This window comes from Marmota flaviventris, chromosome 13 (genome assembly GCF_047511675.1).
Source record: "Marmota flaviventris isolate mMarFla1 chromosome 13, mMarFla1.hap1, whole genome shotgun sequence".
Taxonomy (NCBI): Eukaryota; Metazoa; Chordata; class Mammalia; order Rodentia; family Sciuridae; genus Marmota; species Marmota flaviventris.
This window is the reverse complement of record NC_092510.1, coordinates 68,248,486-68,272,792: the sequence shown is the minus strand read 5'-3', so window position 1 is coordinate 68,272,792 and position 24,307 is coordinate 68,248,486. Positions and strand designations below refer to the sequence as shown.

The 24,307-nt window shown below is 47.9% G+C and overlaps 2 protein-coding genes across 5 annotated transcripts; one reads left to right on the top strand and one right to left on the bottom strand.

Annotated features, from left to right (window-relative positions):
* The first annotated feature begins 956 nt into the window (after nucleotides 1-956).
* On the top strand, nucleotides 957-8,853 carry Tpm2 (tropomyosin 2). Of its 4 annotated transcripts, none has more exons than XM_027930975.3 (9): nucleotides 957-1,208; nucleotides 1,621-1,746; nucleotides 4,780-4,913; nucleotides 5,008-5,125; nucleotides 5,214-5,284; nucleotides 5,755-5,830; nucleotides 6,007-6,069; nucleotides 6,244-6,313; nucleotides 7,600-8,223. In XM_027930975.3, exons 1-9 carry the CDS (start codon nucleotides 1,095-1,097, stop codon nucleotides 7,680-7,682), a joined length of 855 nt encoding a protein of 284 aa, XP_027786776.1. In that variant the 5' UTR covers nucleotides 957-1,094; the 3' UTR covers nucleotides 7,683-8,223. The 4 variants fall into 4 exon arrangements, with proteins under 4 accessions (XP_027786776.1, XP_027786778.1, XP_027786779.1 ...); XM_027930977.3 differs by lacking the exon at nucleotides 7,600-8,223 and adding an exon at nucleotides 8,713-8,853 and having other exon boundaries at nucleotides 960-1,208; XM_027930978.2 differs by lacking the exon at nucleotides 5,755-5,830 and adding an exon at nucleotides 5,427-5,502 and having other exon boundaries at nucleotides 962-1,208.
* A 1,092-nt stretch (nucleotides 8,854-9,945) lies between these two features.
* On the bottom strand, nucleotides 9,946-16,065 carry Ca9 (carbonic anhydrase 9). The gene is made up of 11 exons (XM_027931084.3): nucleotides 15,714-16,065; nucleotides 14,871-14,900; nucleotides 14,439-14,609; nucleotides 14,141-14,283; nucleotides 13,976-14,068; nucleotides 12,927-12,993; nucleotides 11,284-11,441; nucleotides 10,967-11,102; nucleotides 10,803-10,832; nucleotides 10,339-10,420; nucleotides 9,946-10,227 (listed from the first exon to the last, which is right to left on the bottom strand). The coding sequence occupies exons 1-11, from the start codon at nucleotides 16,048-16,050 to the stop codon at nucleotides 10,161-10,163; spliced, it is 1,314 nt and encodes a 437-aa protein (XP_027786885.2). The 5' UTR covers nucleotides 16,051-16,065; the 3' UTR covers nucleotides 9,946-10,160.
* Nucleotides 16,066-24,307: the final 8,242 nt, after the last annotated feature.

The window sequence follows — 24,307 nt, the reverse complement described above, 5'->3', positions numbered from 1 at the left end:
GTTGGCCACTGGGGAAGAGCAGAGTCCGCTGGGGGAAGGGGAGAAGGGAGGGCTCGAGGGAAAGAGGGAGAGGCAAAAGCAAGGGTGGGGACAGACTGATCCTGAGGCGGGGGGGGGGGGGGGGAGGGACTTTTAGCGGATGGGAGTCCGGGAGGGGAACGCGCCCAGTCCAGCCCGGCCGCAGCCGCGTGGAAAATATGCGGGGCACGTGGGGGGCGGGGCGGGCAGGCGAGGAGCTGGGTCCCCCGCCGCCCGGCGCTTTCAGGAGAAGGGCCCTGGCTCCTGAGCTGGGTTGGAAGGGGACTCTAGGGAAAGAGAGGTCAGGCCCGCCCTGGGGGACAGCAAGCCGGGCCGCGTTCCACAGTGTGACGGGGGCTCCTCCGGCCAGTTTCACCCAGCCCATGGGGAGACTGAGCTACCACCCCCACGCCCTTAACGCAAACTTGCGGTCTGGAACTCGGGGTAAACTGAGGCACTCGAGGCGCGGAGGAGCTCCGCCTCCCAAGAGACATTTAATCTGGGGGGATTTACAGGAAACTTCTAAATTAAGGGCAGCGGCTGCTGCAGCTGAGAGGAGGGGGGGGGGACACGCAGGTCCTTGTGCCCGGGCAGCTGCCGTGAGCTCACGCCCCGAAATAGCCCCAGGGGCCCCAGCCGCAGCTGCCACTGGGTCCGGCTGTCACTCAGAGGAAACGCGGAGCCCCCCGCCCAAGGGTCCCCTCCCTCCTTCGCAGCGCCAGGAGTTTTACAGCCCACCGCGGGCTACTTTCTCACCCGACGGCTGGCTGGGGGTGGAGGGGATGGGAGGCAGAGGCGGGACCCCAAGGGGCGGGCCCGACGGAGTGTGCGCAGGGGGCGGCTGCGCCCCCGGGCCGGGCCGAGCTTCTGCCCCTACAAGGTTTGGGCCGTGGTGGGGGAGGGTCTTGGTCCCCGGCTCCGCCTGGTCCCTCCCCGCCTTTTAGGCGCCCGCGCAGTTGGGACATCCCAGTCCCGCTCAGTCCTTCTTACCCGGCCCTGGTCCGCCGAGCCCTAGCAGCCAGCCCAGTCCACCAGGTTCTCACCACCCGCCCGCCGGCCCACCCCGCACCGCAGCCATGGACGCCATCAAGAAGAAGATGCAGATGCTGAAGCTGGACAAGGAGAATGCCATCGACCGCGCCGAACAGGCCGAAGCCGACAAAAAGCAAGCTGAAGACCGCTGCAAGCAGGTGGGGGGACCGTGTGTTCAGTGCAACCTCTTCTCCCTTCCCCTCCACTAAGGGTCAGATGGGCCCTTGCCAAACTTGGGCCTGCTCCCAAGGCATTTTCCCACCCAGTAGCCTCCGGGGCCCTCACAGGACCCTCAGGGGCCCAGCAGAAACCACACTCCATTTCACCCATGGCTGCCCAGGGAGCCCGTCCCTCAGTTTCCACTCCTGCCCTTGCATAACAGCGATGGGTCCTAGACTTGAGATTTATTCTCTATCCTCACCAGCTTCCCCCAACATTCTCAACTGGACTGTCCTCTGTTATCCCTCTTCCTCCCCAACAGCCTCCAAATATCTTTTAGTAGCCCCCACGTACACCCTTCCTCCTTCCTAGGCCCTCACCAGGGCCTAGCTGACTTCCTCTCTCCCCTAGCTGGAAGAGGAGCAGCAGGCCCTCCAGAAGAAGCTGAAAGGGACAGAAGATGAGGTGGAAAAGTATTCTGAATCGGTGAAGGATGCCCAGGAGAAACTGGAGCAGGCTGAGAAGAAGGCCACCGACGTGAGTGTGGACTTGGGGGATATGGGGGGCATTAATGAACTGGGGAGGGGTCCCAGGCATGGAGATAAGTAGTGAAGCAGACCTAGATCTTCCCAGCATTAGCACAGAAATAGTTTCCTCTCCGTAACCCAAGCTAGGGCAGGCTTACACAAATAATACAAGACAGTGGGTAAATCAAAACCACCTACCACTTCCCTCCAGGACTTAAGTCTTGTAATTCCATTTGGTTCCAGCTTTTGGAAAGTACAGTGATCCATCCAGTAGTGAGTCATCGTGGGGGTGGGGGTGGGGGTGTGAGAATTTACTGTCTACCTCAATTAATGTTGCTGCTGAAAATGGTAAGGAGACTGCAGCTATATTTGGGGGGTGGAGTGTAAGTGTGAGGTACTAGTGGGTAGGAAGAGATAGAGGGATCCAAAGATGGGGCCCTAGCTTGAGTTACATCCCTATGGGACCATTAGAAATTCCCTGGCCTTGACCTCTGGCTCTAGCAGCTCTGCTGTACCCTGGGGCTCCAGCTCAGGTTCTAACGGGCTCCTCATTTACCCTCATTAAGCTGTCAGGCTTCAGACCATGCCAGGCTAATGGGCAGAAGGACAGGGCCACAATGCCAAAGCAGCCACCTTGGCAGGTCCTGCTTACCCTGAGATTTCTCTGCCTGCACCTCCAGCCCCAACCAGACTTGTCTACTTCTTAGGATTCCCAACCCCACCAAATGGTAGAAGAATGGCATATGACTTTAGATGTGGTTCTCACGAATCCCTGTCTCAATGGCCTCATCTGCCTTCCCCCAGGAATTGTTTTAAATTGAAGATGGGCCTGTGGTTAGGGTGTGCCAGTAGTTAGCATAAAGTATGGTCTGAACATCAGGGATGACATTCCTGTTTCTGTTGACCATACTTCATGCTTCCCAACCCCCAGGGTTGGGCCTCTTTGACCTCCAGCCTCCAGTTTTGGTTCTTCACCAGCCCTGGCACATGGGAGGGAACTGACCTGCAGCTGCTAGCAAAGATGACCCTGGGCATTTGATACTCTATAAATAACCAAGGCCCAGTGCAGCTAGAGGCCAGACTGGAAACCCAAGGAGCTAGGTGGGGGCTGGAGGGGGGATGGTGGATGGAGTGGAAAGCCCTGGGAATAGGGACAGGGCAGCAGTGCCAGAAGTAGGGAGGAAACACTGATCAAATTTATAGTGTGACCTTGAACACAGTAGTTATATAGTGCCTCAGTTTCTCCCTTTGATTAAAGAACAGCCATAGCTTTGAGGAACTTGAGCAGCAGGCAATGGCAAATGTCAGACCTGTGATGAGGGCCCTAGTACTTCCCAAACTTGGCCGTCATTTGTCATCCCACCACCATGAAGAGAGTTTTCCTTATACGGAGTCTCATCTCTCTAGAGTAGCCCCCAATATCCTCCTTCCCAACACCAGTGATGTCTCCAGAATCTTTCCACACTGAGTCATCAGGCCCTGAGCCTATGATGGGCTCTTGTCACTCTAGGTGGCCAAGCTCCAGGTGCCTTCAGCACCTGGAGGACAAGCTATAATCCACTTTCTATATATGGTACTGTGTTTCTCTTGCCCTGTAGTGCCACCAGGGCCTGTCTTCTACACCCTCTGCTACCAGTGCTGCCACTCAGCTTCTCCCCTCCACTCACTTTTTCCCTTACACTGGCTCTTTATCCTTTCCAGTCCTAAAATTCTGTGGGGTTGCTGGGCGCAATGGCACAGGCTTGTAATTCCAGCAGCTCTGGAGGCTGAGGCAGGAAGATGGTGAGTTCAAAGCCAGCCTCAGCCAAAAGCAAGGCACTAAGCAACTCAGTGAGACCTTCTCTCTAAATAAAATACAAAATAAAGCTAAGGATGTGGCTCAGTGGTCGGTTGCCCCATAGTTCAATCCCTGGTATCCCCCCATCACACACACTCACAAAAAAAAAAAAAAAAAACACAACTCTATGGGGTCTCTATGGCTTTGAGGGAGAGAAACTTTTGGAGTGTGCTCGTGCAGGCAATGTGCTCAAGTTTTTTCTGCACATTGTTTCATAATTTCCCAAACTTGGCTTATCATCAGAATCACTTGGAAGCTTAAAAAAAAAAAAAAAAAATGATTCCCATTCTTTACCCTGTAGGTCTCAGTTCAGTGGATCTAGCATGGAGCTAGTTTTTTAAGTCTCCCAGATGGTCCTATTGATGAAGTGCTAGAAGCGCTACATTATCTCAGAACAGTCTCCAAAAGGAGGAACTGATCATTAACACCAATTTATGAAAGAGGAAACTGAGGCTTAGAGAGACTAAATAAGGTGCCCAAGGTCACACAAGTATTGAGTGGCCTCCATGGCTCCAAGACAGCAGTCTGACTCAGAGCTGTGCTCGTAATACCAAACCGCACTGCTGCTCTTTTTCCTTTTGGGGGCCTGTCTTGCTCTGCCCTCTTTTCTCAGGATGTCCTCAGTTTTTGTTTTTTATGGGCCTTCTCCAAAATCTCAAAGGTTTTGTTTCCATATTGTAAGACCAGGGGCCTTGGTAGGAAGCCCCTCGCTATAACCATGGATGTTGACCTAGTGTGCCCTCTTGGATCCCTTGTTGGTAGTCTGCCTGGCAGCTGGTGACATCACTGAGTTCAATTCTGTGATTGGCCGTTTTTAGCAATGGTGAAGTCTGTTTGGCCTAACTCTTCCCCCTTACCTGTCCTGCACCCACCCACCCACCCTGTGCTCTGCTGAGGAGGAATCAGGGCTACCTCAGACCAGTCTCAGCACTTCAAATGCTCTCAAAAAGAACAGAGTGACCAACCATCAAGAGACTCACCCTGCACTGTGCCAGAAGAGGCCCCATGGCCGGGGAGTGAAGCTTGTCAAGTAATGTTTTGGGCTAGAGCAGGGTTTTAACAGAAGATAGTTAGTAGAAAAACAGGTTAAAATCTAGAAGTCAGGAAGCCTAGGTTCTTTCTGAGAGGAGTCTTACCATCCTCTGGAGCCCCTCTGACTCACCCAAGGCAGACAAAGCTTTTTGACCTCTGACCTCTGGCCCACAGGCTGAGGCAGATGTGGCCTCCCTGAACCGCCGCATCCAGCTGGTAGAAGAGGAGCTGGACCGGGCACAGGAGCGCCTGGCTACAGCCCTGCAAAAGCTGGAGGAGGCTGAGAAGGCCGCTGATGAGAGCGAGAGGTGGAGAGGGGCACACGGGGAGGTTCAGGGACAGGGGAGGGAGCCTGTCTCTGCTGGTGCTGACCTCACACTCACCTCTCTCCCTGACTCTCAGAGGAATGAAGGTCATCGAAAACCGGGCCATGAAGGATGAGGAAAAGATGGAGCTGCAGGAGATGCAGCTGAAGGAGGCCAAGCATATTGCTGAGGACTCCGACCGCAAATATGAGGAGGTGAGAGCCCTACCCCACTTCCTTCCCATTCCCAAGCCTCACACCCCAAATCAGTAACCACTGATCTGCTCTCTCCCAATGCTCTCAGGTGGCCAGGAAGCTGGTGATCCTGGAAGGAGAGCTGGAACGCTCAGAAGAGAGAGCCGAGGTGGCCGAGAGGTAAGGATACCCTGGGGTGACCGATGGAACTGGACCTGAGCCAGTGGCTGTGGGATACCCTGCACAGTAGGCAGTCGATTTCCCAGGCCTGGGGTGCCCTAGGGACAGGGTCTATCCTCTGACCCCTGCCTGCTGCCCCCAGCCGAGCCAGGCAGCTGGAGGAGGAACTTCGAACTATGGACCAAGCCCTCAAGTCCCTGATGGCCTCAGAGGAGGAGGTAGTGACCTCTGTGGAACTTTCTGGGCAATGCCACTTTCTTGCAGCTCATCTTCCCTTTCCCACCTCAGTATCTCAGGCTGCTCTCTCTCACCTGCCAAGGGTTGGGAAGGGCCTGGGCTTCCAAACTCTGCCTGCTGTCACTCTCACCACTTGGCTCCTCTTTTCTCTCCTCCACCCTTCCCCCACTATGCATCCTTGCTGTCTCGCCTCACTGTGCCCTCACACCCCACCCTGCCGCACACCCCTGCAGTAAATGTGGGGACCTAGAGGAAGAGCTGAAAATTGTTACCAACAACTTGAAATCCCTGGAGGCCCAAGCGGACAAGGTAGAGGCGGTAGAGGGGTAGTGAAGATTGGGTCCTGCAGGGGAGGGAGGTGAGGGCCCAGGCAGGGAGGGCTGGGTACTCAATGGAGGCAAAGTTAGAGGAACCTGAGGGCCTCTGTGGAGAAATGAAAGACTTGAGAAGGCGAATTACTAATGGCATGTGTATGTCCCTAAAAGTATTCCACCAAAGAGGACAAATATGAAGAGGAGATCAAACTGCTGGAGGAAAAGCTAAAGGAGGTAAGAGCTCTCTTCTAGCTCCCAGTCTCCCCTCAAGCCATCCTTGTCCCTGCCAGAGGCTGCCTGTGACAGGGGATCTGGAACTAGGGATGGGAGAGAAGATTGACTTAGATGCTGAGTCTCTCTGAGATGCTTAATTCTTTACCATGTCACTCATCCCACCCTTATTAACAGGCTGAGACCCGAGCAGAATTTGCTGAAAGGTCTGTGGCAAAGTTGGAGAAAACCATTGATGACCTGGAAGGTAAAGGATACTCCCCCCACACACCTGTCACTGTAGGCCTGTCCCTTATCTCCTCATCGGGTTATATTTACCACTCATAAACTAGGGTTGGACTTACCTAGGACTCCACAAATTCTGGTGGGCTATGCCCACAATTCAAGAAGCTGTAACAAGCCAGAGTGCATCAGCTCTTGTACTTCTTAGACTTGAGCATGCAGAAGGCTCAGGGTATAGTTCCTTGTACAGCACATGTAAAAACCCCCATAGAGGACTGGAGATGTAGCTCAGTTGGTAGAGTGCTTGCCTCACATGTACAAGGCCCTGGGTTCAATCCTCAGCACCACACACACACACACCAAAAAAAAATAGAGTCGGACATGGTGGCTGTAATCCCAGCATCTTGGGAGGCTGAGGCAGGATTACAAGTTCAAATCTAGCCTCAGCAACCTAGCAAGGCCCTAAGCAATTTCTTGAGACCCTGTCTCAAAATAAAAAATAAAAAGGGCTGGGAATGTGGCTTAGTGGTTAAGCGCCTCATGAATTCAGTAAAAAAAATACCCGTAGATACCTGCATTCTAATCCAAAGTGATTGATTGCTGACCTAGGGCTGGTGAATTTGTATTTCTCACAAGATCTTTGGAAATAACTATGCTGCTGGTCTGTAGAATGTACTTTGCATAATACTGACCTAACAAAGCAAAGCACAACACAATAGAAACCGATCACAGAGCCTTCTTGATTGAAGAGACAGCTATTTGATGTAGTGTTTGAGTTTGCCTGACAACATTAATGGAAGACACTACATTTGGTGAAAACAAACATCCAGATATTTGCTAGTCTCTGGTTATTTCTGTTATCAACAATGCTGCTGTACTCAAGGTCACCTTTCCTTTTTATCTGATAACTCTTTAACTTTCACAATTCCCAGTGCCTTGCTTCTTCTCAGGCAGGTGCTACTTTTATCTCCAACTTTAGGACTTTAGCCCTCTTTGATTCAAGCACCCTCCCTCTCCTACTTCAGCAAGCATGCCTGCCTGTTCAGAGCACTGTGCCCATAGGTTCCTGGGAGGGCAGATGCTCAGGGGAAGAACCAGGCTGGGGCAAGAGAAGGGCAAAAGAGAGACGGGGTAGAGAAAGGGGAGGAGGGAGCCCCCAAAACCATCCAGCCTGTTCTCTGGTCGCTTTCTCTTACTCTCTCTGCCTCTCTGATTCATTTTCTCCCCATCATCCTTTCTCTTTCCTTTTTTCTTCCCCTCCATTCCCTCTTCCCACACTCCCACCTGGCCCCTCTCCCCTGGTCATCCCAGATGAAGTCTATGCACAGAAGATGAAGTACAAGGCCATCAGCGAGGAGCTGGACAACGCACTCAATGACATCACCTCCCTCTGAGCCCACATCAGTGTGACCATCTCAGCCCCCTTCTCTCCCCTCTTTTCATTTTCTCTATGGGGAGGGGCAGATAGGAGGAGCAAAAATTGGCATCATTGCACAGCCAGATTGGGAACAGCCTAGGGAGAGTCTCCATCACCCCTGCTGCCCACTCTGGCACTGGCTTCATCCTTCAATCTCTGCACAATGCCCTCCACCCGCTGCCCTCCAGCCCTCTCTGCTGCCTAATAAACTCTAAACTTGGTCTCCATGCTGTTTTCCTGCCCTCCAGAGAGCATTTCTTCACTGCCACAGACCACTCCTTCACTCCTGAGACCCTGGCTTTTACCGACACACCCAATCTTGTGACCCTCACCTCCTGCCTTGAATCCCCCTACAAAATGCTGTGACCCACACCAAGACCTCTCTGCACTGCAGTCTCTGTCTCTGACTCTCATTATTGCATGTGGGCATGTGTGACCCCATCAAGTACCATGGCCTCCTCTGGTGCCTGTCAGACTTTAGAGCACTTAACTGGGATTCCAGGATCTAACAGAATGATTAGAAAGGAAATAGGGTGGGGTGAGCTACAGGGGAGGGACAAGAAGATCGTGGAATGAAGTTTGAAAAAGTACTGGATATCAGCAACAGGGCTTTCCACTGCAGCTGCAGGTCTGTCTTCCACCTCATTTCTGTCTGTCTGTCTGGTCTTCTCTTTCCTGGCTCAGCCTTTGTCTTTCCTTTGGTTTTCAATTTTTGCTATACCTTCTAAAGAAGGAGGGTAAACTAGTTTATGACTCAAACCTCCCCATTCCCACCTGCATAACCACATAGGCCTTAAGTGAGGCATCTGTCTGTCCTGCTTAATTCATCCAATTGCCCCTGCCAGGGAGCCCATAGGTCGTCCCTAAAGTTTATGTCTTCCTATGTCTTCCTGTGTCTCCTAACCCACCCCATGTCTGTGTCACCTTCCCCTGTCCATGGCATCCCCCTGTCTCCCCCATGCTCCCCATCTCCCTTCCCTCTCCTCACCAGCTTCCTCCCCTCACAGAGACCTTGGCCAGTGCCAAGGAGGAGAACGTGGAGATTCACCAGACCCTGGACCAGACCCTGCTGGAACTCAACAACCTGTGAGGGCTGGCCCTGCTCCCAGCCAGGGTATAGTTGCCACCCCAACCCAATAAAACTGATTTACCAGCATCCCAGGGCCCTTTAAGCCTTTCTTTTGGTTGCCAATGGAATCAGAATGATTATGGCCTGAGTCCTTGCTCTATGATGGGAACTCCTTTTCATTCAGAGCCCTGGGGAAGGGGTGCTAGGCTCACTGAGGAGAGGTTTGAACAGGCTATGTGAAAGCAGAAGATCTTAAGGGGTGGGGGAATATCCTGACCTTTACTCTTCAGGGCAAAGGAGCTGTCATCTGCAGCACTGCCCTATTCTAATGGGCAGCTGGGTCAAATGATATGTTCTGAAGACAAAACTGCAAGAAAAGACAGATTTTCCTCCAACAGGGTAAAAGCCTAAAAGCCTCAATGTAATTTTAAGCCTAGTAGCTTGTAGCCTACCCCTCCTCCCAACACCCATGCTGACACACACACCCATCTCAGAAATATCAGTCACCTCCATTCTGGATAACATCTGTGGTGGACAGAATAATCCCCCTCCCCCAAAGATGTCCACATTCTTATCCTATGAAATGTTAACTTACATAGGAAAAGGGACTCTGAGCAAAAGGTCTGAGATGAAGAGATTCTTCTATGTTACCTGGGCAAGCCCAGTGTAATCACAGGGTCCTTCCAAGATGGAGAAAGATCAAAGGCAGTAGGACACGTGACAATGAAAGCAGAGGTTGGAGTGATGCGAGGAAGGGGCCATAAGCCAAGGAATGCAGGGAACTTCCAGAATCTGAAAAAGGCCAGGAAACCTTCTACCCTCAGAATGTTCAGAAGGAACTAGCCCCTTGGGCTGGGGATGTAGCTCAAGCAGTAGCGCGCTTGCCTGGCATGCGTGCGCCCGGGTTCGATCCTCAGCACCACATACAGACAAAGATGTTGTGTCTGCCGAAAACTAAAAAATAAATATTAAAAAAAAAATTCTCTCAAAAAAAAAAGGAACCAGCCCCACTGACCCCTGGACTTGGACACCTAAAATTCATTTTGGACTAACTATAAGAATAAATCTGCATTACCACCAAGATTGTGAAAATTTGTTAAAGCAGCAATGGGAAACTAATATACCAACCTTCTGGTTTGAGGGAAAAAGGTGACTTACACATTTTGTTAGGAATATTTATTTTTTTAAAAAATCTGGAAGTTGAGTGCAATCTTGCTTCCCTACTATAAGATCCCATTTCAGTGGCTTTAGGGGGGAAAAGAAGAAGAAGAAACATTCTTTGGAAATTAAAAAGGAATCATCTAGTGGGCAAAATAGGAAAAAGTTTCCAGCTCCCCCCAGAATCCTCTAGCTGGCTTATCTGCATATTTTCCAAGTTCCGGGCTTCTAGGCTCCAGTTTCTGCCATCTCTGGTGGGCTGTAGCTAACACCCTCTTTGGTCCTACTTCTGTGTCTATACAACAAGGAACTTGAATCAGAAAACTGGCCCTGGATGAGTTAATTTGCATGCACTCCACAAAGGGTGGGTGGGAGAGCTGTACTGAAGGAGAGGGTCAGTGAATACCTGTGCTGCCTCCCCATCTGCACAAGGAAGGCGATACTGGTGACAGCAAACAGGAAGCCAAACACCAGGGCCAGGATGTCACCTGAGAGGAAGAGGAGAAGGACCACCTTAAGAGGGGTGCCTGGGGTCCACTGGGTCCCTTTAGGCCTGCTTCAATGGTTGCCACACCATCAGCCCCAGACTTCTGTCTCTGGAAGAGGCCAGCCCAGAGAACCATGGATGCACTGGAAGGTTTTCTTCCTAACAGCTAGGTAAAAATTGTTTGGGAGAGAGGATGCTAGAACATTTGGGGAGCTTCATCCTCATCAACTAAGTCATGGGGTCAGTGGGGGAATCCCCCTCACCAGTCTGACTCTGTCATATTAGGGACAGGGGTCTGTTCAAGGAAGAGGAGAGGAAGCATAGGTGGCCCGATTACCCCCTGGGGCTGAATGATGCTAAGAGTAAAAGAGACACAGACTCACCGGCAGCAAGGCAGGAGGAATTCATGTGGACTGAAGAGAAAAAGGAGACATTAGAGCCAGAGACTGTAACCACCAGTGATAGACTCTGATATAAATGAAGACATGTGAGGAGGGACCTATGGCTGGGGTGATGTAGCAATATGGGACACCAGACAAAGCTGCACCTGGCTCAGGGTGACTGTCCACTTCAACAGGGAAGGAGGCCTCAATCATTCGCCCATTCAAAGGCTGCGTGGCTCGGAAGTTCAGCTGTAGCCGAGAGTCATGAGATTCCCACAGGGAACTGGAGAGGATGTGGAGCTGGGAACGTCAACGGATAGTACAGGTAGACTCCATAAAATAAAAGAGGGCTGGGGATGTAGCTCACTAGTGGAGAGTTTGCAAAGCATATGCAAGGCCCTGGATTCAATCCCCCAACACCACAAAAAAATAAAAATAAAAAAAGGAAACAAAAGGGTCCCACACCATGCCCAAGTCTTACCTGCTTAGCACTCAGCCTCACTGTCTGATTGAACACAGTCCAGATGACCCCCTGGGCACAGGGGGGTGTGGTCAGAGATCCCTCATATCGGAAATAGCGGCTGAGGTCAGAGGGCAGCAGAGCAGATACATCCAGTCCTGGGACCCAGATCTCTGAGTCTGTGGAGAAGACTTGTTGGTGTCTCACTTAGACTATGTCCCCTTAAAGTTCCGAGGCAGAGAGATACAGTTTCACCTCCCAGAAGCCAACTTAACTCCCTGAGCATATTTCTTCACTATGTGTGGTCCCTTCCCATAACTCCACATAGGACAACTCAAAAGGAAGTAAAGGGCTTTGAGCAATCCGATGAGGCCTCACAGAGTGAGAAAAGAAGACTGAGTCTTCACTCTTACTTTGCATACCATCATAACTTGCTGGATCACCAATTTAAGCCCAGAGTGAATTAAAAAGAAAAAATGAGGCTAGGGAAATAATTCAGAGGTAGAATGCTTGCCTAGCATGGACCTTGCCTTGTAAAGACCTGGTTTTGAACACTGGTATAACTAAATAAATAAATTTGAATAATTTGTAAATAAACTAATATTCATAATTATCAAAAACAGACACAAAACTTCAAAGGCAGCTGGGTGTGATGGCACATGCCTATAATCCCAATCACTGGGGAGGCTGAGACAGACAGGAGGATCACAAGTTCAAAACCAGCCTCAGCAACTTACTGAAGCCCTGCCTCAAAATTAAAAAAAAAAAAAAGCTGAGGATATTTCTCAATTGTGAAGTACCCCTGGGTTCAATCCCCAATGCCACAAAAACAAAACAAAAAAACCCTCCAAAGGCACACTTCTTTCCATTTAGCAAAAACCTAAAGGTCCAGTGGAGTAAGTGAAGTTTAAAATGACCCACTGCAACTGAGAAAGATTTCCAACAACTGTTTCTAAAAACTTCAAATATTTGATGATTATGAATGAGAAACAGAGTTTTCAGAAAAAGTGTATCTTTCCACACTCAACCCAGGAATTTCCAAACACTGTTTTTTTTTTTTTTGTCCTTTTTTTCTTTTCTTTTCCTTTTTTTTCTAACTTTGTTTTCAGTTTGGTTTTTGGTTTGGAATCATCAAGCCTATGGGCAACAGCTTGCCTGTGGTCAACTTCACAGTTATTATCCAGATCAAAGCTAGTTCACACCCATCTCCATCCAATCTCCATTCTCAGATCTGAAGCTCTCAAAAGCTTTTTTTTTTTTTTTTTTTAAATAATGGTACTAGGGATTGAAGCCAAGGGCACTCTACCACCGAGCTACATCCACAGCCCTTTTTATTTTGAGACAGTGTCTTGCTAAGTTGCTGAGGAGGGACTTGAACTTGCCATCCTCCTGCTTCAGGCTCCCAAGTCACTGGCATTACAAATGCAGGTATGCACATTGCACAGCTACGTCTTTTTTTCTTTTTTTTTTTTCTTTCTTTTATTATTTATTTATTTATTTAGAGATGGGGTGTCACTAAATTGTCCTGGCCTCAATCTTGGAACTCTCTTGCCTCAGCCTTCTAAGTAGCTGGGATTACAAACATGTGCCACCATACCCAGCTCCCCAGGGCAAGTATTTAAGCATTAGGGTATAGAAAGTAGTGGCCAGACCAACAAACTGACCTTCCTCAGCAATTTCTTCCAAATGCAACAGCAACTGCTCATAGGCATTGTTTTCTTCTGGGCCCTCCTGGGGGTGAAAATGCAAAACAGACTTATACCTATAATCTAGGGCCTTGCCTGGAGGCCTAAACATGGGGTGGGTTTCCAATAATCCTCCCCCATTCTTCACCTCTGAGAGGAAATCTTATTACTCTTACTGAGTAAGTTTATTACTCTTGTTTTGCAAACTAATGAGCTTGGTGAATTGGGTTTCAAACTGGAGGAGGAAGAGGAGGAGGAGGAGGAGGAGGAGAAGCTGCCACTTCACTAGGATACTAGGCCCTCAAGGACCTTGGCTCTGCTAACTTTTATACATACACTGCATAGTTCTCCCACAGAAAACCATAATACACCTTGTATTTGTGCTACTTCTGCATTCACTTTAATAACTCATGTTTGGCTTTTGGAACCTGGTCCTGACGTGCTATTTCTGAGGCATTTCTCTGAACATTGTGCTGTGAGTATGGCATTTGTGAGTGAGCCTAGCAGGTCTCTCATCCTTTCCCTTTACTGGCCTCCTCTAATCATGGCATATATATCCTTGATCATTAAGGTCCAAAGAGGTCAATAAATGCTGCATTTTAGGAAGGGAAATGACAGGTTACAAGAGTTAATAGAGAAATTACTTCTTCCAATGTCTAACTGTTTCATCTGCCATTCCCCAAACGGGCCACATTGTATTTGCACATACTGTTCTCTCTGGTTGGAATGTTTCCCTTTTTTTTCCTGTCAAAAGCTTCAGAATTAACCTCCTCCCTGACCACCATTTTACTGTGTCCTTCCCATTACCTATCATGTCAGCTCCCACGGGTTGTGAGTTCCTTAGAGGCAAGGACCCACAGCTTCTGAATCTTTTTTTATGGTCCAGTGCCTGGTTCAACATGGGTGTTGAATGAGGATGAAGGCTAGAGGCCAGAGTGACAGTTTGGGGATGGGATCTCTGACTGCAAGATACATTAGACCCCAGGGAAGAAGGGAACGGGGGTGGGAGGGGTGTGCAGATCTGGTACCTGTAGGAAGGCGGCCAATACCGCCAGGCCTCCCGGGCGCCCCAAGGCTTCATCAACTCCCGAAAATGCAGTGCTGAGGTGAACTACATGGATCTGGAGAAAACACTGGCGTCAAAGTGGGGTATATCTCGGGCCACGCCTCTTGGCCCCTACTCGGATGCTCACCTCGGCAGGGAAATGGTGGCCATCAACAGAGTGCTCTGAGCCCGGGCGATCCGAAGTACCCCAGTGCAGATGCAACTGCAGGGCTCTGTACTCCCGCCCGGGACCCAGGGCCATCTCCAGCCCGGGAGGCAGAGTCAGCTGCACTGCGGGGGGAGCGCCAGGTGAGCCCGACCCTGTCTCGCCTGCCCGCGGGTGAAACCACCCTAACCCCCAAGCACCTCCCCAACCGCCCTCATCTTAGTCCCATCCCCAGACAGTCCCTTCGGTTTCCCTGAGGCTCCACCCCAGACCCCCTCACCGGTATGCCCATTGTTGCGCAGGCGCAGTTCCGGACGTGGCGGTAGCGCAAAACCCTGAAGTTGTGGGGGTCGCAGGGCGCGGCTGAACGCAGTGAGTTCCGGGCGGATATCTATAGGGGACTGAAAGCGGCCTGCGCAGGCTGGGGACACCTGGGGCCAGGGCGGGTTGCCTGGGAATAGAGAGTATGGTGGAGAAGTCTGGTGACTAGGTAAGGAACTTTTAAGCAACCTGGGCGAAAAAGTGAAGCGGGTGGAGTCTGGAGGCCTCGGAGCGGGAAATAGAAATCAGGGATGTGGGCGGGGACCGGAGCCTGCGGGGACCGGAGCCTGCCGTGAATGGGACGCCCAGAAACCAGTCTTGGGATGGTTGTGGGTCAGATCAACAGAGCCGGGTTCCCAGGTTGGATCTCTGCAGGGAGTGGGTGTCTCACCTCCGTAGCGCCAATGAATGTGGCCATCCCCTGCGTAAATGAGAAGGATGTACAAGCCAGCCTTAGAGCCCATCCCTTCCCAGGGGTCGGGAGAAATAGGTCCCCCACCTCGCGGCAGGGCCCCATAAATTAAGATGTCTTACAGGGCATAGCAGGTAACAAATGTCTGAAGCGGACCACGTGCAAAAACGCAGTGGACTGCAACCAAACATAACACTGGAGCCGGGAGGGCAAACAATGGCCCCATTGGCCCCAGAGATACCTGTTTGCAACCACTAGTTTAGGATCTGTAGAGTAGGTGGGTGCCTCAGTCCCCAGGCCCAACTCAGTAGACCATCTTTTTCCTCTCTCCCTTATTCATCCCTTTCCCATACTCATTCCACTGCCCTTCCTAGTCTCCAACTCTTTTCCCTAAGTTCCTGGCTTGGAAATCAAGTTATCAGGTCCCTCTCCTGTTGTTGATTCCTTCTTCCTAGTCCCAGCTTCTTCCTTGCAGACTGAAGCTGAGAAAGTCTACAGGTTCTGCCTTTCCTTTGGTACCCACCCTCTCCCCCTGGTCTTTCCTCTTTTCTTCACATTCTCTCTTCCTCTTCACCTATCCCCCCCTTTCTGGACAGTCCTGTTCTCCTTCTCCTCTCCAATCTCCCCATTCTTTCCCATCTCTTCCAGCAGTTCTCCATGTTTTTCCTTTCCCCATCTTTCCTCTTCTAGCGCTGAAAGACAGAGGGGTCTAATGGTGTGGGAGCCCCCTGGAGGGGTCCTTCCCTGAATGATCTCTGCCAGGAGTAGGGAGAGGTGGCATGATTCTACTGAGCCTAAATTTGGAGGCTGATGACCACTTACCTTTTTTGTTCCCGGGAGCTTTACTTGGGTGACCTTGACTGTCCCCAGGAGCTTCAACAGTTGGTAGATCCTCTAACTTCAGGGAGTTGTCCTCTTCTGGTTTAGAAGTAACTTCAGGTGAATCCTCCTCCCCAGGTGGATCCTCTTCACTGTACAAATCCTCCTGGCCCAGTGGACTGTCTTCCCCAGATGAACCTCCTCCCATAGAGTGATCCCCCTGCATCCAGGACAGTTTCTGGGGATGGGCAGGCACCAGGAGCAGTAGCAACAGCAGCAGTTGCACAGTAGGGGCTGGGATCAACAGAGGGAGCCAGGGGCTGGGGCACAGGGAAGCCATGCGGCTGACTGGGGTGTCCCGGGACACGGTGTGGTGTGTACGGGCTGTACGTGCATAGGAAACAGGAGCTGGGTGGGGGAGGAGCAAGCCTTGAGGGGAGCAGGCTGACTCACAGAGTGCCCTTTTGTAGAGATGGAGCCAAAGTCCCGCGGGTCTGTCTGGCCCTGTGCCCCCTCCCCGATACCAAAGCTTGGATGGGGTGGAGTGAGGGGCAGGTGTGTTCACAAGCACAAGGTTATCGGGGTCATGGGCCCAGCTTGGAACCCAAGGCACCGCCTGGCACTATACAGGCTCTCCCTGGCACCAGCCAGCTGCTTGCCAGCAGCAGCCTCAGCTAACCCTGGCCTGCTTCCCAGCCCCAAGAAAGGAAGGGAAAAGACAGGGAAGCTGGGGCCCCTGTGTCGCCTGGCTAAGAGGGAAAGCAGCCCACCTCTGGCCCAGCCAGGGAGCAGAATGGGGCAGGGCAAGCTGTACGGGGACTGTAAGGATAAATAGGTAAATGTGTAGAAGGGTAGGTAGGAGGCAAATTTGAGCATGAATGAAAAACTGAATGTATGAATGAAAAACTGGGTGTCTGAAAGAAATTCTGGTGGGTTTAAACTAAATTTACCTTGTTTTCATCTTTCCACCTGCTCAAAAACCTTCATTGGTTTCTCACTGCTTACCAAAGTATGCCCATTTTCTCCTTCTCGCTTGCATGTCCCTTCAAAACCTTTCCTAAGAGATCTTTCCATCTTATCTCCTCCCACTCTTCCTCATACTCCAAATTAAACCATTCATTTTCATAAACTCCTTTCCCCCCTTTTTTTGTTTTTTTTTCATGTGTATGTGTATGTGTGTGTGTGTGAGTGTGTGTGTGTGTGTGTGGTGCTGGGGATAGTGTGTGTGTGTGCATGTGTGTGTGTGGAGTTGGGGATAGTGTGTTTGTGTGTGTGGTGCTGTGGATTTCGTGTGTGTGTGTGTGTGTGCGTGTGTGTGTGGTGCTGGGGATAGTGTGTGTGTGTGTGTGTGTGTGTGTGTGTGTGTGTTGCTAGGGATAGAACCAAAGGCCTCATGGGAGACAAGTGCTCTACCACTGAGCTAAACTCCTAACCCCCAATTTTTTTTTTTTTTTTTGGTATGCGGGATTGAAATCAGGAGTGCTTTACCACTGAGAACTACATTCCTAGTACTTTGTATTTTTTTATTTTGAGATAGAGTATTGCTAAATTGTCCAAGCTTGGCCTTAAATTTGTGATCCTCCTATTTTTTGACTTGCTGGGATTTTAGACATGCACCACCACATCTAACTCAAACTATTCATTTTTTCTTCCCCTTTTCTATTTTTTTTTTTTTTGGATACTGGCTATTGAACCCAACAGGTATTTAACACTGAGCCACATCCCCAGCCCTTTTATTTTTTTATTTTGAGACAGGGTCTCACTGAGTTGCTTAGGGCCTTGCTTAGTTGCTGAGGCTGGCTTTGCACTTAATCCTCCTGCCTCAGCCTTCTGAGTTGCTGGGATTATGGACATGTGCCACCATGCCTAGTTTATTTTATTTTTTTTTTTTGCTCCAAACTGTTTACCACCTTTTTAAATCTAGTTCTCATTGCCTTTAATGCCATTCACTGAAGACTTTTTGTTTGTTTGTTTTGCTGTGCTGGAGATAAAACCCAGAACATCCTCTGTAATAGGCAAGCACTCCTCCACTGAGCTACATTTCCAACCAATGCCATTCACTGTTGCATTTGCTATTTATTTAACACCTACTATATGTCAAGCACTGGGCTTTGGACTGGGTGTCTGGAAATGAATAAGAGAATCCCCTCTTTAAGAAGCTCACTGTCCAGTGAGCAAGGGCAAGTACTCTCATATTTTGGGGGAGAGAGAGTCCTTCTGCCTCAGAAAGTAATAAGTAGGTAAAATTTGATCAGGACTTTGAAGAGGAAGAAGTAGCAGTCCAATTGATTTCTTTTTTTTTTAATGGGGATAATGGTAGTCTGAAAAAAAGGGGTAGGCATAAAATATTTTGAGCAAGAGAGTGGCCAATTATGTTATGTTGAGTAAGTCCCAACCGTAAATTGGAGGGGGAAATTGGATGTAAGAGGATGAGGTAGAAGAGTGAAAGGACATCAAGAATGGTCTCCTAGGGCTGGGAATGTAGCTCAGTTGGTAGAGTGCTTACCTCATATGCACAAGGCCCTGGGTTCAATCCCCAGCACCACAAAAAAAAAAAAAAAAAGAATGCCCTCCTAATTTGCCCATTTAATGAGTATTTATTGAGCCTCCTCCAATCCTCCTGGTATTGCTCACAGCCCTAGGGATGCAGCATGGAACAGAAAACAGCCTTCATTGTTCTGTAGCTCACATTTTAGAAAGGCCCCTAAGGCTCTGACAAGTCATTTCATGTCCATATCTAGGGCCATTCAACAAGCATGAACCAGCATAGTTGTATAGGTATATTGAAATATTTCTAATCATGTTGGCATACAGCTTCAGCCCCTTAATCCAGGGTACCCTACTATCCCATCTCCTCCCTGGGAACACTATTGTCCTCATGATTCCTTATCTAAAGGGGTCATGCCTAGCATAGAGGAGCCTCAGAACCCCATTTGAATGCTTCAGTTCTGACACATTGGTGCTTGTGCTAAACTATAGAGTTAAACTGTCTCCCTGTGTCCTTTGTCTAAATCTCTTCTCAAGACTCAGTTCACAGGCCAACTCCTCCAGGAAGCCTTCACCAGCCTTCTACCACCAGTCCAGAAGAGATCTCTAGTGCCTCTGAGCTACCACAGTTCTTTGCCCGCCTTTGATAATAACCTTGCCCTCCATCTAACTCATATTAGGGTGATTTTATGACATTTTATCTGCTCTAATAACCTTAAGTACCATTAGGGCAGGGTCCAGTATTTGATTGAGTCAATCTTTTATTCAGTAACTATTAGGTAGATCACCTTGCCAGGTGCTTGAAAAATACCAAAATGACTGAGATGTCTTCCTTCCCCTCAGCTCATCATCAATAACCTTTGTATTTCAAATCACTGCTGTCCCAGGAGGATGACATCACATTTTTTATGGCACCCCAAATTATCTGCCTTGACTGAGTGACTCTCATTGTTCCCAAAACTTGTATGGCTAAATAAAAGCTCTTCTCCAAGTGGTCATCTTATGAGATAGTCAGCCCAAAATTCTAGGTTGTCTTTCTAAAGCCAAATTCCAAGTCATATTCCAATTCTGTAGCATTCTGATCCAGCATGCAATCTGGGTAGTGAGCTATGTTGTCAGCACCTTGTTTGGCAGCCAAAACCTGGAAGGCAAATGGTAAGATCTGAATTGGATGGGCCTGTGCAAGACAGAATGTGGTAACTAATTTAGTTGAGGTGTGAGAGGTTATGGGAGCAGAGATGGTAAAAGTACCATGCTAACTGGAGACTGTAACTAGACATCTTTCTCCAACATGAGTCAGCTTTTGTTCATTTTTCTTTCCAAATATTCTGAACATTTGAGTCTTTTTCTTTTTTAGGCAGGATCTCTCCGTATACTTCTCTGAAGCATTAGCTATGACCCCATATCTCTATGTACATCCCTCCCCACTATCTGTGGAGTATTTCAGATCACATATCTGCCTATAGGTGCTGAACTCTCTCTCTGTTACAGCTCACTAACTTTCCAAACACTCTTCCCTATGGTTCCGTCTCCCCCTTGCCTTTCTAGTTACTGTTCCTCTGGCCTGGGTGGAGATGTGGACTCTGATCCTGGATCACACCTTCACAGCTGGGAGTCTGCCAAACACTAAAACAGGTTTGAGCTCCTGGAATTCTTGTGTCCTGAATCTGCCCAGGTGGGGACACAGCATACTCAGGACTAATCAACTGGGGTAGTCCCCACCTGGTGCAGAAGTCGCTGCAGTTGTTTAAGACCAAGTTTTCTGTCAACTGGATCTGTGTTGTCAAACACTCAGGAACACGTTACTTAAACGTGTTTCTGATTAGCTCAGGGTTGCAGAGGAGGGAGATATTTGCTGACAGGGTAGAATGAAAAAAGATCCCTTTTCTCCAACCACGGATTGGGAACAAAGACAGGTCAAAGCCTTTCTGGAGCTTTGAGGCTGACCTGTAGTTCTGGCCCATTGCACCATCTGTATTAATAGTTTCTTAGGGCGGCTGTAATAAGGGCTTCTGTAACAAATTACCACAAACTCGCTGGGTATAGTCTTGCGCACCTTAACCTCAGCTACTTGGGAAGCTGAGGCTGAAGGATCATAAATTCAAGGACAGCCTCAGCAATGTAACAACAACCTGGTTCAAATTAAAACATAGAAACTGGGTTGTAACTCAATGTTAGAGTGACGCTGGGTTCAATCCCCCAAATCTGAGAAAAACAAAACAAACAAAAAAATTATCAAAAACTAGGTATAAACAACAGAAATTTATTCTTTCACAGTTCTGAAGGCCAGAAGTCTAAAATTAAGGTATTAATGGGGCCAGGCTCCTTAAGAAGCCTCCAGGGAGGAATCTTTCCTTGCCTCTTCTAGATTCTTATGACTCCTGGGCTTGAGGCTGACAATAACACCATATGGGAGTCTGCCAAACATAAAACAGGTTTGAGCTCCTAGAATTTTTTTTTTTTTTCTAATTAGTAACTCCTGAAATTCTTGTGTCCTGAATCTTCCCAGGTCGGGATACAGCATACTGCAATATCTATCTACCTCTTTCATGTGGCAGCTGCCTCTGATGCTGTGTCTTTCTACAGGGTGACTTACTTACTTACTTACTTACTTACTTTATTAATTCATTTATTTATTTATTGGTGCTGGAAATTGAACCCAGAGGCACTTTATCACTGAGCCACATCCCCAGCCCTTTTTATTTTGAGACAGAGTCTCACTAAGCTGCCTCGGTTAGTTGCTGAGGCTGGCCTCTAACTTAGCAATCCTCCTGCCTCGGCCTCCCTAGCTGCTGGGATTACAGGTGTGCCCCACAGGGTATCAATACAAACACACTTTTTGGATTTAGGGCCCACTGAGATAATTCAAGATGATCTCATCTCAAGATCCTTAATCATATCTATAAAGACCCTTTTTCCAAAGAATGTCACATTTTCAGGTGACATGTCTTTATGGGGGCCACTATTTAGTCTATCGTCAGTGTAGTGGAACTAGAGTGGATGCACAGAATGTCCTCAGTATGTCTTCTCAGCTTTTCCCTCTCCTTCCTCCAGAGTTGAATGATTCCCTCACCTGAGCTCACAGTAGGCTCTATTCTCTCCCTTAAGCACAGTCACAATGGCAGCATCCTCAAACATACTGGTCACCAACTGCCTCCACCAGGCATTATGATGTTCTATTCTCATCACCTGGGGTCACAGTGATACTGATGACTATGGGATTCTCTGGCTTTTTCCATACTTGAGCTTTTAGTATGAACTGTGCCTCATTCATTTGAGACAGTGTAACCATATGTTGTCACCAGTTTCCACGGGACCTGAGCATAAGATACAGTCTGATCCAAACTCTTAACTTTTCTCCATCCAAGATCTTCAAGTTGTTCCTGCCTGGTCCAAGCCCAGCATTTTCCCATTCTTAGAATTCTTAGAATATCAGAGCTGGAGGGGAGCTTAGAACCCTGACAATCCCCTGGTTCTTGGCTTGGGGCCCAGATTCCTGAGAATCAAAAATGGTAGTTTCTCTCTTTAACATTTTGTTTCCTACTTCGAAATGTATTTTCTAATTATAAATAAGGCATGCTCAAAGCTGAATACTTGGAAGGTGAAGAGGGAATTTGTACCTTGAATCTTAGTGATTCACTGTCTGGAACAGGTTAGGTACATAATACATCTTTGTCCAAATTATCTTCACTCTGATCACACAGAGATTAAAAACACAATTAGCTTTTGATTATTTAGTCTTCCTTTTATATGTTACCCAGTTTTATAGCCTGCTTTTTCCCTTCAACAATATACTTATAATGAGTGTTTTCTTTTTTATTATTTTTATGTGGTGCTGAGGATCGAACCCAGTGCCTCACATGTGCAAGGCAAGTGCTCTACCACTGAGCTACAACCCCAGCCCCTTAAACATCATTTTTAATGTTTTCATATTATTCCTTCAAATAGCTGGGGGATTTTTTGTTTGTTTGTTTTGTTGTTGTTGTTTTGGTAGCACTGGGGATTGAACCCAGGGGCTCCTTACCATTGAGCTACATCCCTACACTTTTTTATTTTGAGGTTCTCAATAAGTTGTTGAGCCTAGCCTCAAACTTGTAATCTTCCTGCCTCAGCCTCCTAAATAGCTGGGATTATAGGAATAAGCTACTGCACCTGGCTATACCATAATTTTTCTAACCAGGTCTTTTCCATTGGACATTTTAGGTGGTTTCCTAAAATTTCCTAAGACATTGTCTCAAAATAAAACTTATTTAAAAAACAGCTGGGATGTAGCTTAGCTGTAGAGTACTTGCCTGCCAAGTACAAGACTAAATAGTGGCCCCCATAAAGACATGTCCAGGTCCATGCCTTTAACCTGAAAATGTGACAAACACAGTGTTGTTACAAACACTGTGCCAGACATTCTGGCACATATATTTGTCCACATAGTCATTAAGATGCATTTAGGAACCACTAGTCTGATACACTCTGGAGGCTGAGGCAAGAGGATCACAAGTTCAAGGCTCTGAGCAACTTAGCGAGGCCCTGTCTCAAAATCAAAAATAAAGGGGTTGGAAGTAGCTCAGTGGTAAAGCACCCTATGGTTCAATACCTAGTACCTCCACAAAAAAGAGCTGATACATACATACTAACAAAATGGCATTGCCAATTTACCACATGGCTATTTCCAGTTTTTCAAAAGACTAAATTAGGAAAATTGGGTACATTTATTATTTTTTAAGGTTTTTTTTTTTTAACTTTGTTGTTTTGTGTTTTACCTTCCTCTATTTTCATAGATTTAAATTGTTCCACTTATTTTTTAGGAATTATTGCTCTTTTAAATTAGGAAACACTCTATTTTCTTTTTTATTTTTTAGTTGTAGTTGGACACAATACCTTTATTTTATTTATTTTTATGTGGTGCTGAGGATCGAACCCAGGGCCAAGCGCTCTACCACTGAGCCACAACCCCAGCCCCTACATTTATTATTATTATCATTACTATTTTTTTTATTCCAGCACCAACCATTTTAATCATTTTGCCGCATTTGAGGCCCCAAACATAATTAACATAAACAAGCCATCCTCGTTACACCCTGATAAACACCTGGCCCACAAAACACAAATGTATAGTACAATAATTATCTTATAACACTAAATCTTGTATCATTACTCTTTTTGTACTGAATTGAACCCAGGGCCTTGTACTTGGCAGGCAAGTACTCTACAGCTAAGCTACATCCCAGCTGTTTTTTAAATAAGTTTTATTTTGAGACAATGTCTTAGGAAATTGCCTAGGCTGGCAGGAATTCACAGAGATCCTCCTGCCTCACCCTCAGGCCTCAAGCCCTGCTGGTACACCTTATTATTTTTTAAAAGTATTTGTTTTTTAGTTGTAGGTGGACATACACATCTTTTTTTCATTTTTATGAGGTGCTGAGGATCGAACCCAGTGCTTCACATGTGCTAGGCAAGCACTCTACCACTGAGCCACAACCCCAGCCCAGTACACTTTATTTTATCTATTTTTTGTGTGCTGAGGATCAAACCCAGCCAAGCACTTTTAACACTGAGCCGCATCCCCAGCCCAGGTACATTTTATGTTTATTTTTTATTTTATAGGTACTGGGGATTGAACCCAGGAGCATTTTATCACTGAGATACATCCCTCGCCCTCTTTTCTTTTTTTTTTAATTTATTTTATTTATTTATTTTGAGACAGGGTCTCTCTTAGTTGCTGAGGCTGGCCTTAAATTTGCCACACTCCTGCCTCAGATTCCCCAGCTGCTGGAATTACAGGCATGGGCCACCACACCAGGCCAAGTACATTTCATTTTTGGTAAGGCAGCAAGGACCCATCAACTCAAAGCTTTTGCCCTGGGTCAAAATTACAGCAAATCATAACTACCACTTAATTGACAGCCTCATCAGAAGCTAGTAATCTGTCAGGCTTTGGACCAGTAGGAAATGAATAAAACAATAACTTAAAATCTGTAAACTTGTTTGTTCAGGGGCCAGAAAGGTGTTGAAAACATTGGGAATGACTGAACCCCTTCTGTAGACTGGCATGGGCCCAGGACAGAACATACCGTAATGATTGTCCCATTTCCAATTCTGTCCCATTCCCAATT

What these genes read in the sequence shown, in the direction of transcription:
- Tpm2 (XM_027930977.3), top strand. Translation starts at nt 1,095, where the DNA reads ATGGACGCCATCAAGAAGAAGATGCAGATGCTGAAGCTGGACAAGGAG. An exon ending in CTGAAGACCGCTGCAAGCAG is followed by an intron (nt 1,209 to 1,620) that starts GTGGGGGGACCG and finishes TCTCTCCCCTAG; the next exon opens with CTGGAAGAGGAGCAGCAGGC. An exon ending in AACCATTGATGACCTGGAAG is followed by an intron (nt 6,314 to 8,712) that starts GTAAAGGATACT and finishes CTCCCCTCACAG; the next exon opens with AGACCTTGGCCAGTGCCAAG.
- Ca9 (XM_027931084.3), bottom strand. Translation starts at nt 16,050, where the DNA reads ATGGCTTCCCTGTGCCCCAGCCCCTGGCTCCCTCTGTTGATCCCAGCC. An exon ending in GCCACCATTTCCCTGCCGAG is followed by an intron (nt 14,069 to 14,140) that starts GTGAGCATCCGA and finishes TGTTTTCTCCAG; the next exon opens with ATCCATGTAGTTCACCTCAG. An exon ending in TTCCTCCTGCCTTGCTGCCG is followed by an intron (nt 10,421 to 10,802) that starts GTGAGTCTGTGT and finishes TCTTCCTCTCAG; the next exon opens with GTGACATCCTGGCCCTGGTG.